General features: G+C 44.3%; 1 protein-coding gene across 13 annotated transcripts in view; it reads left to right on the top strand.

Annotated features, from left to right (window-relative positions):
* cacna1g (calcium channel, voltage-dependent, T type, alpha 1G subunit) overlaps positions 1 to 11,245 on the top strand; it is a 331,510-nt gene extending 320,265 nt beyond the window's left edge. For 12 of the 13 annotated variants that reach the window (XM_074619026.1, XM_074619028.1, XM_074619031.1 and 9 more), the window contains 2 exons: positions 1,585 to 1,754; positions 7,377 to 11,245. In XM_074619026.1, coding sequence (XP_074475127.1) covers positions 1,585 to 1,754; positions 7,377 to 8,312 — 1,106 coding nt within the window. In that variant the 3' untranslated portion in view covers positions 8,313 to 11,245. Of the gene's footprint in view, positions 1 to 1,584; positions 1,755 to 4,950 lie in introns of all 13 variants that reach the window. The other variant, XM_074619029.1, reaches the window with a different exon arrangement.
* The last annotated feature ends 1,974 nt before the right edge of the window (positions 11,246 to 13,219 follow it).

Below are 13,219 nucleotides of genomic sequence, written 5' to 3'. Positions count from 1 at the left end.
CAGCCTGGTAGTAGGGCTGCACAATTAATCAAATATTAATCTTGATCACGATTTTGGCCTCCCACAATTAAATGAACATGATCGACTTGCGATATTGACGTTTAAAATGCTCCCCTCATAGAAAGCTGCTGCTGCATAAATCAAGCGCTTCCTAAACTAACAGCTAGAGATCTCAAGCAGCGTCAATCAGCAGCCGATCGAATCCTGCCGCTTTTCAGCAGTCTCATATACACACACACATATGCAGCAGCCGCCGCATGATGGTTTCACGTCGGCACACAGCGGCACAGTCAGTAACGTCACACACACACGTGGTTGGTGTGGAAGTTCACTGTGAGTGAAAAAGACATAAAGCTGCAATTTGTCACAACTTCAAGTCCAAAATATGCCGTGGAGGCACAACCCTTAAAACATTTGGAACAATTAACTTACTTCCACTACACTAACTTACACTTATTATATTGTAATTTATTCCCACGATGCTGCTCAGAGTAATCGCAGTGACCGGCGCATCTGCCGACAGCACGGAGCTACGGAGCTACGTTACCGAAGGTTCCATTGAGTTACGTTATCCTTTGTTCAAGCTCTGCTCAGTACAGATGAGTATCGGGCGATGGTAAATTATAAAGAGAGAGGAAGAGAGTTAGTAACATTAGCTGTTAGCAGCAGGTGGGCAGCACAGTCCTGCTTGGTTAAATAATGGAGCTACTAACGTTAACGGAGGTGCCATTACATTACATCATGAGGCGTTCAAGCTCTGCTCAGTAAAAAATACTTTTGGGCAAAGGTAAATTATAATGTTTTCATGATGTGTTTAAATGTAATCTTGTAAAATGTAGTTTTAGGCGAGAAACTTGAAAAAAACGCTTGTTTGATGGAGATGTTTTCACAGCAATATGGAATAGATAATAGAGGGAATTAGGACCTGTTTAACCTCCTAACACTAGCTCTGAGCAGCTTATAATATACAATTAGAACTACTAATGAAAAGGGTTTTAAATCAAAGCAAATATTTCAATGTACAGTATATACAATCATTTATTTCCTTCATCATTTGAATTGTGTGTTTTTATGCAAATAACCAATATAGATGACAATAACAGAGTAAAAAGTTAACATTTAGAGTTTTTGGCCCTGTTCAGACCTGGTATTAACAAGCGTCCTGAGTGATCCGATCACTAGTGGACAGCTTTAAGTACAGGCGTGAACGCAATCCAGACGCATTGAGATCCGATCGCTCGGACCAAATTCAGAGGTGTTTTGTCCTTAATTGATTTTGTCCCTAAAATCTATGATTAATCGTGATAAACAATTGCGATCTCAATATTGATCAAAATAATCGTGATTATCATTTTGGCCATAATCGTGCCGCCCTACCTGGTAGCTTATTTATTTATTTTGATCCAGAATTTGCGACACCTCATTACAATAGGACAGAAATGGGAGGCCTTGATTTGTAACATAATGCAATTTTGCAATTTGGACACCCCTACGATGATGCAGGTCATTTCCTCTGAGGATGTACGAACCTGCTGGACCTGTTTTCTTGTTATTTCATATCCAATGCTGTTTTTTTGTGCGCAGGCTCCAGTAGCTCGGTGCGTTCACAACCGGAGGAGCGTTCCCAGCAGCTGGCCGTCCCCGCAGACCTCTTCAGACCCATCAGCCCCCACAGCCACTCCGACTCGGAGAGCATACCAAGACTACCCCCTCCCAGACGCACACACGCACTCAGCCGCACGCTCCGCAGACAGGTGAGTCGACTAAAATCGCACTGTTTCAGACTTTTGCTTTACTCCGAAAAAGCACGTTTATAGTCTTCTCCTGTCCGTGTCTGTACTGTATGTGATGAAAGCTCAGTCAAAAATGATTCATTATACGAAAAAATATGAAACATAATTCTTGAAATCTCAGTTTTTTCCACTTAAATTGTGGCCCTGATTGATATACGGAAGGCCCTGAGAGACAAGTGAGAAAAAAAAATTCTGGTGATCCATTTTCTAAGTCAGATCTATATTGTTTTCTCTCCTGTGTTTATGACTTAAGAACAGGTGAAAAAAAAAAAAGTTTTTGTCCGGATAATCGTTCTCAGTTCCTTCATTTCATTTTACAGCTGTTGTGTTTATTGTGTAATACTCATTTTGGCCACAATAGGCTGAAGTGCACCACTTTCCACATGTTCTAAATGGGACTCAAAGCATTCATGTTTTCTTCCAGGTGAGTTTAAATTCATACATTCATTCTAAATACAAGGTACATACAGTATATGTGTGTCAGCAAGTTATGTAACATTACTGCCATGTCTTTCTTTTGGCTAGAAATGTATTTTAATGTGTGCTAATGTGCCGTTAGAGAAAACATGAATGCTTTTAGTCTTATTTAGAACATGGGGTAGTGGTGCACTTCAGCCTCTTGTAGCCAAAATGATTATTACAACAACAAACACTTAAGAAAATGACCAGATGAAAAAATAAGGAACTTTAGAAATATTTTGTGGGCACAATCTTTCTTTTCTGTTCTTTAAGGGGATCTATTAGCAGAAATCCATCCATCCATTTTCTTCCGCTTATCCGGGGGTCAGCAGGCTAAGCAGGGAATTCCAGACGTCCCTCTCCCCAGCAACATTTTTCCAGCTCTTCCTGGGGGGGGCCCCGGGCGTTCCCAGGCCAGACGAGATATATAATCTTTCCAGCGTGCTTTGGGTCTACCCCTGGGGCCTCTTACCAGTTGGACGTGCCCTGAAAACCTCCAAAGGGAGGCGTCCAGAAGGCATCCTGATCAGATGCCTGAACCACCTCAGCTGGCCCCTTTTGATGCGAAAGAGCAGCGGCTCTACTTCCAGCTCCCTTTCGTATATCTGAGCTCCTCACCCTATCTCTAAGGCTAGGCTTAGCCCAGCCACCCTACGGAGGAAACTCATTTCATCCGCTTGTTTCCACGATCTCATTCTTTCGGTCACTACCCCCAAAGCTCATGACCATATAGGTGAGGGTTGGAACGTAGATGGACCGGTAAATCGAAAGCTTTGCCTTCAGGGAACAAGACTCAAAGATACTTTTTTTTAACAATTTTTTCATTCTTGCTTTAACAACATATTACAGTACATTACAAGACAGCACAGTATAAAACATCAACGAACAAAACGCAAAAACGACTTACTCAACTTCGAACTATCTCCAAACGAAGAATTGTCGTGTGTTCGTACAATGAGCCTTTCAAATCTACACAGGTAGCGGGTCCTCTTCACGGAGAGTCTGCCATGTTGCACCGCCGTGTTTCTACAGTAGCACAGAACGGACAAACCAAACACTGGCTCTAGAGAGAGCCTTTCATGTTTTTCTGTTACCTGAAGGCCACTGTAGTCCTCTGACATGCTTGTGAAATTGCAGTAATGTGAGCCACAGAGTGCAAAACCGTGGTGCCGTCTGACTTCTGTTGCTCCTTATATTAGTGTTATAATGGTAATTACTAAGGAGGTCCTATATTACTCGTACTAGCAAAACGGCTCCGATACAACGGCACCGATACCACTTTATGGTGGTGCGCTGGGCCGGGATCCCACCTCAGCAGGCGCGCACCGGCCTTCACTTTCATTGCGCCACGGGGTTTTGCTTGCACCCTCTGACTCGTGCGTGCGTTAAACTCCTTAGTCCGTGTTTCAAGTAGGGTGGGTTGCCGACATCGCCGCAGACCCTTGGCGCCTTTTTACGTGGGCCACCCCGGTCGACAGTCGCACCGGGAGCAGGGGGTCGTCCCCGGCGGGGTGAGAGGGCGCAGCGAGCCCTTTGTCCACTGTGCGGCAAGTCCGGGCGGGGAGCGCTGTAAAGCTACGGGTCGTGAGCCACCTTCGCACAGAGCCGACCTAGAGCCGGTCGTGGCGCACCGCCTCGTATGCAGGACTCCCCAGCCTGCCGTGTGTCGCTCACACCATCCAGCTGGCTGTTAATGAGGGTCTTTTGGCACAGAGAAGTACTCGTATCGGAACCTGGTATCGGCGAGTACCCAAATGTAAGTACTTGTACTTGTACTCGGTCTGAAAAAAAGTGGTATCGGTGCATCCCTAGTAATTACCACGTGTTATCCCATCGGCGGCTCACGTTACTGCAGTCTTGGAAAGGGAGAAGTGAGCGGAGGGGTATTTAGTCGGTTGCAATTTGCAACCACCCCACTAGATGACGCCAAATCCTTTTGTCCCTTTTAAAAGGTACAGTGTGTAGGATTTACACCCCTCCACTCACTCCTCCCTTTGAGTTACTGTAGTCTTCTACAGTAACGTGAACCGCTGAGTGCGAAACCGCGGTAATGCTGCGTTCACCTCGCTCAGAGGTCAACCTTACCGTAATAACACTATTTTAGGAGCAATGGAAGTCAGACGGCAGCTGGTGGTACCACGGTTTTGCACTCTGCGGCTCACGTTACCGCAGTTTCACAAGCGTGTCGGAGAACTACGGTGGCCTTCAGGTAATGCAAAAGTCTCTCTCTAGAGCCAGTGTTTGGTTTGTGTGTTCTGGGCTACTGTAGAAACATGGCGGCGCAACATGGCCGACTCGAGAAGAGGACCTGTTCCCTATGTAGATATGAAGGGCTCATTCTAAGCTAACAAAAACACAAAGTTTCTTAATTTCAGGTGATTATACACTAATGAAAATATACTTATGAATACTATATTCACACATTGGACCTTTAAGTCATAAACATAGGAGAGAAAACAATTTAGATCAGACTTACAAAAATGGATCACCAGAATTTTTGCCTCTCAGGGCTTCCATACTGAGACCCGTGTTGCAATTGGTTTTAGAGCTTTCCTGAATCTCTTTCCTCGTCGCATGTTTCTAAACAGTTTCACTTTTCTCCCTCCTTCTTTCTCCGCCTCCTTCTTCCTGGTATTCCTGTCTGTTATTAACTTATCTCATTCTCCTACATTTGTATCTGTGTACTTTCTGATCTCAGCTCAGTTGGGCCCAAAAGCCGCCCGACCCTGAGCTACTGCTCAAACACAGATACTCCTGTTTCTGAAAGAAGCAACAAACTTAGCTACCACTGGGCCTTTCAGAAACACTGGACTCCCATGTTCATCTTCCAAGAAACAGACAGATTACAGGCTTCCCCTCCTTTCCCCCCCCCCTTTGTCACTCATTTTGTCTACTGCTAAGTAACCATCAGCCACAAAGCATCTAAAACTCCAAAAACAGGTAGCTCCGCCTATAGGACACCTAACTGGGACTTTATTAATTCTTCTATACTCGTATACAGAGCAGCAGGAGCTAGGTGTAACGTTGCATCGGTGGATTATTCAGTAGCTGAATGATAGAATGTATTCAAGCCAGACGGAGATGTTATTTGGCTGAGACATTTTACCCACAATGCAGTGCACTTACTACATTACAAACTCTACAACTCAGGGGATTGCTACAGAACAGACAGCGAGTGCTGTCCATATGCATTCGGCCCTTTTGTACGTGCAGTACCACAGTGATAGAGCACTTGTGAATTTTCTATTGACTAGGATAATGCTTGAAAGTTGTTAACCAGAGTACAGTACCTGATTTTGCTTTTTAAAAAAAAGTGCGACAGGGTGTGATCCTTTCTTAGTAATGTTCCAGTTATTATTTGTTACATGGTGTTGTGTTGCCGTGGCTGGTGATCGGCCCGGCCCGGTTGTGATATCTTTGACCACTAGATGTCTCTGTGGTCCCACCATTCAGGCTCATGCAGGGAAAGCCACGATGTTCAAAGTGCTGTGCCCCTAAAAACTCATGCATGCCTTTGCCTCCTCATCTCTATAGATTTCAAGACACTTTAATTGACTTAATGCAACACGATTATTATTCAAACACTATTCATTTCCTCTCTCCCAGTTTGTGTTCTGTTGAGGACATTTTATGAGTTTTTAGCAACCATTGTGCTTACTAACCCCTTCCTCTCCTACAGTAGTTGCATATTATGTTCACCCTCTGACTGTTGGCCTCGCACCCTGTAGATGGTTTGGTGAAATTCTGATCAGAATTTGGTTGTAAATTTATCTGCTGACGGTTTACAAGGGTTTTGGTGTGAATGGTCAAAGGCTAGAGGGTCAGGTGGTCCGGCTCAGAGTTCACTGTGTCAGCCAGCGCTCGATCAGCTGAGTCCTTCTGTCCAGCTAAAAACAACAACAAAAAAACACTTTACAGATGAAAAACACAGATATGAGCTTCGTATTTGGAAATACTCCTTATCAAAAAACAAATCCAGAATTTATGAATATTCAAATATTTTTCATTTCAAAAGTTTAATTGCTGGACACGAGGTCTTCCTACTTCTCTGATGAGTCCATTCTCAGTGTATGTGACCCGGAGGTTTCCACATCAGACTTGACTCAGACGTTACATACGGTAACTTAGATGTCGGTTGGCATGCTCCCACTTTGGAGAAGCAGACAGGAGTACCGGTACGGAAGCAAAGCGGTGTACCGCTGTGGACGCCACGTTAATTCGGATCCGAAAGTCATACAATAACACAAACTAGCCGATCGATGCGGCCGTAGACGAATGGAGTCTGGTGGCTTTGAAGACAGGCGATATAACAGCTTCATTTCCCCGTAGGAAAGGGCCGTCTGATGGCGAGGTAAAGCAGTGAAAATATTTCAGATATTGCGTACACTTCGACATCAGACAGCCTTTTTTTCCGTCTGGGGAACTGAAGCCGTTAATATTCAAAGCCACAAAACTACCTTCACAAAAACAGTAATTTTACCTCGCAGAACGTGGATATGTACTTACAACCCCACTTCAGCAAATTCAAACTAACCCTTTTAGTTATTTACAAACTTAGCACAGTAGACACAGCGAGAGCCAGTGTTCACATTATTCATTATTTATGCCCTTTAAAGTGAGCACAGAGAAACATTCCTCCTTCAGTAGTTGAATGTGGAAAACAAACTCGGCAGTCTGTGCAGAAACACTCAAACATCCGAGTGAAGTGGAGTCACAATTACCGGCTGTGCCTCAACAGAAGCACTGCACGGTAAATTAATAAAACCAGATCAAAGGTTGTTTACCCAATGTACTCTCGACAAAACGCAATATTCAGTGTAACGTCTGTTCCACAATTCATGGGCAATTTCAATTCAACTCCACGCTGCTCACAATGAGAAGCACAGAGAGGACTCTGGGAATACACTGGCCAGACTGTGAACTTTGACCCCAAACTACTGCTTCTCATCCTCATCACCTCTCACTAACTAGTCTCCCCCCTCTCATCTCCCATGATCCCCCGTACCCTTGCTCTCCTCCATCTCCCCCTCCCCTTCCTGCACCGCGCATTTACCTCCATCTCCTCGCCCTTCTCTCCTAAATACCCCCCCCCCCTTCCCGTCCCCTCCATGCCCCGTCCTCCAGGTTGCGGTGTCTACTGATTCTCAGGAGGCCCTGTGTTCAGACGGCGGGGAGAGCAATGAAGGACTTGTGAATGTGGCCTCCCTGGGCCTCCCTCCATCCCCCTCCACCTCTCCATCACCCTTACCTCATCATCTTCATCAGCAGCCTGCTCTATGCCTGGTCCCCGCCACGCCAGGCGCCTCCCCTAAGCCCTCGCGCCCCAGCAGCGTGCACACCCAGCTTCATGACCAGCACTGCCTCGCCTCTTACTCCCCTTCCTCCTCCTCCTCGCCTCCTCTGCTCTTACCGGCCAGGCCGCACCAGCAGGAGGAGGCCTCAGCGGATCGGGAAGTGTCCCTCATCACCCATGCGGGGTTGGACGACGGCGGCGGCAACGAGGGTTACGGCGGCTTTGCGGACTGCCGGAGCCTGAGGCAGCTGAAGAGGTTCCACAGTGCCGACACGCAGGGCCGCAGCGCCCCCCCGCCCCGCCCCCGCCCTTACTCCTGGCTGGACGACCCGCGAGGTCACTCCGTAGAGGCGTGCTCCTCGTCAGGGGGGTCCAGCCCCCAGCGCAGCACCGCCTCCACCTCCTCCGGCTTCGTGTCGCGGGCCGACAGCCTGCAGATCCACAGCCAGACCCCCACTCAGACCTCGCTGCCCTCACCCCGACGCAAGAAGAAGATGAGTCCGCCCTGCATCTCCGTGGACCCCCCCGACGGACTGGAGCCTCAGCTGGGCCTCTACCCGAGTCTGGGTGGACTGGGGGTGGGGGGGTTGGGGATGCCCCCTCCTCTGCCCGGCCGGGACACCTGCCTGCGGAGGAGAGCGCCCTCCAGTGACTCCAAGGACTCCTTTGACCTGGGAGTCGGAGAGGGTTCGGGACAGGACGGAGGCTCGCCAAACCCCAACACCAACCCCAAGCTACTGACTCTTCCCAGAGAAGACAAGCTCTGAGCACTGAACACTGATACTGCGATACTGCAACACACACACACACACGCACACACACGCACACAGCTGGACGAACCCCTCACACAACACAAACACACGATGCACAGCGTGTATCTGTGATGGTGATAGTTCTAGTAATAATGCTGTAGAGAGTAATAACGGTAAAACTACAACAAACAGTTAAAACATCCTTTGGTTTCATAAGGAGTGCAGTACTGTAGTAGTGTGACCATCCCTTGTCTTTGTATTGTTACTGCCAAAACAACCAGAGAAGAAGAAGAGAGCACATGAAACGACAACATCTCTCTTCTGCTACGCCTGCATGCCACCGGCTGCAGCTCAACCCCCCGTAACCTCTGGCGTGACATCAGCACCTGGGACCTGGAGCCCTTCTGTGGTCGCCATCTGAACTGCCTGGTGTTACACAGGGTTGGCTCTACCCAGGTCAGTGGAGGTACAAAGCAATATGAACGTTTTAGAGACACTATTTTCTTAAATTATTGGGCCATAGTGTTTGTACAGGATGTTGTTTTTTAATTTCTTTCGATTGTTATTTTCATGTCTTTTTTGTGGTTTCTCTCTTTTTTGTCAAAATGGTTTGTCTTTTTTTTTTCACTGTAGGATATTTCTAGCTTTCTTGGTTTACTGAGGAAAGTGAACGTTTTTCAAAGTGCTGAAAACCATGTATTTGTAGGAATAATATATAAATATATATATAAAAAAACAAGTCATTAAACTGAGTTTGGATTTTTAAGCACACGCAGTAGACCGTGGTGGTTTGATTGTTAGAGGAAAACAGGAGGTTGCACTTGAAGTTTTTTCATTGATTGCTTGATTCTCCCCGAGGGTCTCAGACAGACGGACTATAACAATTTCAGAAAAACAACAAATTCAAATTTATTTGACAGTTGTTTTTTTAACCCGACTTCTCCTTTGACTCCTTCTTAGAATGTGCTAATCCAACTTTTTGCAGCAGCAGCAGCAGCTTTATATCCCTCTGGACATCAGAAACATTTCATCTCCAAGTGAAGAATGAACAGTCACTGCAGACACATGATGACTCTTAAGTCGCCCCGAACCCACAAGCACAATAAATCTGACCTCAGGAGACAGAACCGATCTTTCCACTGACATCGGAGACTGTTATTAGTGAGTAAACCCTAACCCGAGAAAAACGGGGTTGTAACGTTAACACACACCTAATATCTCTACTGCAAACCCTCTGCTCACCACAATCACTGCTCTCTATCAGAGGGAAAGAAACACAGGGAGAATACACGGCAGGAGTCTCCTATGCAGGATGAGACCAGGCGAAATAGAAGTTCCCCCAGAGGGAACGCCAGTTATATAGACGGGTTTCTGTGCAATCTCATCACAGAGATGAGCGGGCAGCTATAGGGGGACAGAAAGCACGACATGTCTAGCAGAGCCAAGCTCCAAAGCAGAGATGACAAGGAGTCACCAACCGCAGAAAAGATGGATTGAAAATGTGTAATATTCCAAGGGGATCATATGTCTTTGCTAAAAACAGAAGGAGATTATGGATCCAGGCCTGAGGGGGAAAAGCATTTTAGTCACACAGCGCTAGCAAAGCAGCAGGTGGTTATGATGGCGTGCTGTAATGCTCCACAGATCGATTAAAAATGAGCTGATCAACAACAGGGTGATCGACCCACACTGTAAGGAAATATTTAAATATATATAGCAATTATGCCTTAAAACTTAAAAATGATGAAAGACATTGTTACGGCTCTAAATTGTTGTAACGTTACGCGACTACGGCGGGGGAAAGCTCACTGTACGGTATGGCGTAACGTTACATTTTTTAAGGGAAGACGTCCGGTAGTCTACCGGGGCAGCCGCTTTTGTTTGCATACTACATGCTACATTTTGGCCAAATCAGTACATACTGATTTTTATTTTTTTATTTGAGTATAGTATGCGGTTTCGAATACAGCCAATATTATGTTTATCACGTGGTCATTTTGCTTATCACTAACACAATATAAGCTGGATTTAGCGCCCTGACGCCATCGCCGGTTGCTGGTGTAGTTTTTTGATTTGCCAGAACGTGTCACAGTGACAAACGCCCGGTTCAACCCATTGGCATAAAATCAGACCGGTGTAAGCTCGTACACATCTTGGGTTGTAGAGTTAGAAAAGAAGAGAGCTTACCAGACCTCTGGATGCGCACTCTTTTAAAAGGCAAAACTTGGTCCAATCACGTATGATACTTCCATCTAGCGTTGTGGGGGGTGCCGTGAGCAGGAGCAAAGCATCATTGAACAGAGATACGGGTTCTCCCCACTGCCACTACCGTCACTTCCTGTGGAAACAGTGAAGAAAAATAGTCCCTGATGGATCAAAACATTATTAGATTTCCTGTCGGATTTCAATCTCCAACTCCACATTCCTAGACATTGTCTACACCTGGTGTCAGCAACCTTTACTATCAAAAGAGCCATTTTACGAAAAAAAAAAGAAAATCTGTCTTGAGCCGCAAAAATTTGATGAAAGCAACACAGTTTATAGTCTAAGTATATAGTATATAAGTCTAATGCAGTGAGGCCCAAAGTGCAAATGTACTACGGAGTATTAGGGCCACATTGAGGGAAACAAATCTGAGATTTCCAGAATAAAGTCAGAATATTGAAAAAGTTGTAATGTTACGAGAATAAAGTCATAACTTTATGAGAAAAAAAATCGGAATATGAGAATAGTCATATCTTTACAAGAAAAAAGTCGCAATATAACGAGAATAAAGTCATAACTTAATGAGAAAAAAAGAAAATAACACGTAAAATTACTACTTTATATTATGACTTTATTCTTGAAATCTCAGTTGTTGTTTTTTTCCCTCAATGTGGCCCTAATACCCCGTCGTATCGTCGTACCATAGACCTACAACAATGATAAATGAAAATGTAAACAATAAACAGTTATTCATTTCCATTTTTAAAAATCCACAGGGAGTCACTGGAGAGGGGCTAAATAGCCGCATGTGGCTCCGGAGCCGCAGGTTGCTGACCCCTGATCTACACAGTGATTTAACTTTCACAGCGTCTGGCAGTGTAGAAACAACTAGACTTTACAGCAGGTACATCTCTGTTCTCATCATTTAGCATCGACAAAGAGGCTACCTGTCCCAAAATCTGTTGTTCTCCTTCATGATTGGAGATTGATGAAGGCAACACATAGAATGCACTGATTTAAAACTTCTGCACCTTTTGACAACTGTAATTATTGGCTTGGTAGCAGCAGCAGGTTAAAGAGCTTTAGCTGTGTATCACATCAGTGTCAGAAAAGGAAAGAAAATGCCTCGATGGATGTCTACATGTTCCTCCATTTGGAACAGGATCTTCTCCTTCAAGCCAATACCATATGTTATTAATACATCTTCTCTTTATTTTTTTATTTGAACTATCTAATGCACAGTTACATAATAATTGCATAGTTGTATGGCAGCGAGAATGATGTAACACTGGTTGCACTTTGAGCTCTTGCTCTGTTATTGTGAGATGTATCAGCAGGAGACAAATGTGGTCGCTGCCTAAAAATATCCTGTCTGCTTTTAACACAGACATCAGCATACCGTTAAAGAATGCAGGAAACATGGCCATACAAACCTCAAAGGAAGAGAATGTATCTACGGTAACGAGGCACTAATGCATTATTACTAGGGGCTGTCAATCGATTCAAATATTTAACCGTGATTAATCGCATGATTGTCCGTAGTTAATCGGGATTCGTCGCAAATGAATCGCACATTTTTCATCTGTTCAAAATGTACCTTAAGGGGAGATTTGTCAATTATTTAATACTCTTATCAACATGGGAGTGGACTAATATGCTGCTTTATGCAAATGTATGTATTTATTATTGGAAATCAATTAACAACACAAAACAATGACAGATATTGTCCAGAAACCCTCACAGGTACTGCATTTAGCATAAAACAATATGCTCAAATCATAACATGACAAACTGCAGCCCAACAGACAACAACAGCTGTCAGTGTGCTGACTTGACTATGACTTGCCCCCAAACTGCATGTGATTATCATAAAGTGGGCATGTCTGTAAAGGGGAGACTCGTGGGTACCCATAAAACCCATTTACATTCTCATATCTGGAGGTCAGAGGTCAAGGGACTCCTTTGAAAATGGCCATGACAGTTTTTCCACGCCAAAATTTAGCGTAAGTTTGTAGCGTTATTTAGCGACAAGCTAGTATGACATGGTTGTACCGATGGATTTCTTAGTTTTTTTTAGTTTCATATGATACCCTAGTTTTAAAACTAATCCTGTTAAAACCTCTGAAAGATCGATACGTTACTGAAATTAGTGGCGTTAAAACGATTTTTGCGTTAACGTGTTGACTTCGACGACTTTAATTTGTGCTTTGTGGTCAGTATGAGGTGCTATAACAAGTAGGTAACATGATTCACTGCAGAAATGTCATGTATACAAATGAGCATAGAGTTCACAAACACAAACCAAAGATAGGTAGGCAAAAAATATGACTCATCCGCATTGATCTGGGCTATTTCTTTGTTAATCCTCTTTCAAGTGTTAATATTTGGTCAGACTTTTATGCAAAACAATGAATTAAATGATTAATTTTACCTAATTATGAAAGTGCTAACATCTCAGCAGGAGCCAAGGAGAACTCCTAAGGCAAAAACAATTGCCTTTGGAAATTGATAAAATAATGTGAGCAGTAAACATAGTAACAAAGCAGCTTTAAACAGCAATAATGACACATTTCTATAATTTAAAGGGCCCCCTGCTGCTAAATAGCTAAGAGACAATAAACCCATAAAGTAAAACGTGTAAGTATCAATCTGATTAACAGACAGTTATGTTAGGTTTCACTGATGTTTCAACTGCAGGTTCCTATTTAAAATTTTTA

The sequence above is a fragment of the Sebastes fasciatus genome, chromosome 20 (genome assembly GCF_043250625.1).
Source record: "Sebastes fasciatus isolate fSebFas1 chromosome 20, fSebFas1.pri, whole genome shotgun sequence".
Lineage (NCBI taxonomy): Eukaryota > Metazoa > Chordata > Actinopteri > Perciformes > Sebastidae > Sebastes > Sebastes fasciatus.
The sequence above is the reverse complement of the archived record's forward strand: the minus strand, read 5'-3'. Positions and strand labels throughout refer to the sequence as shown.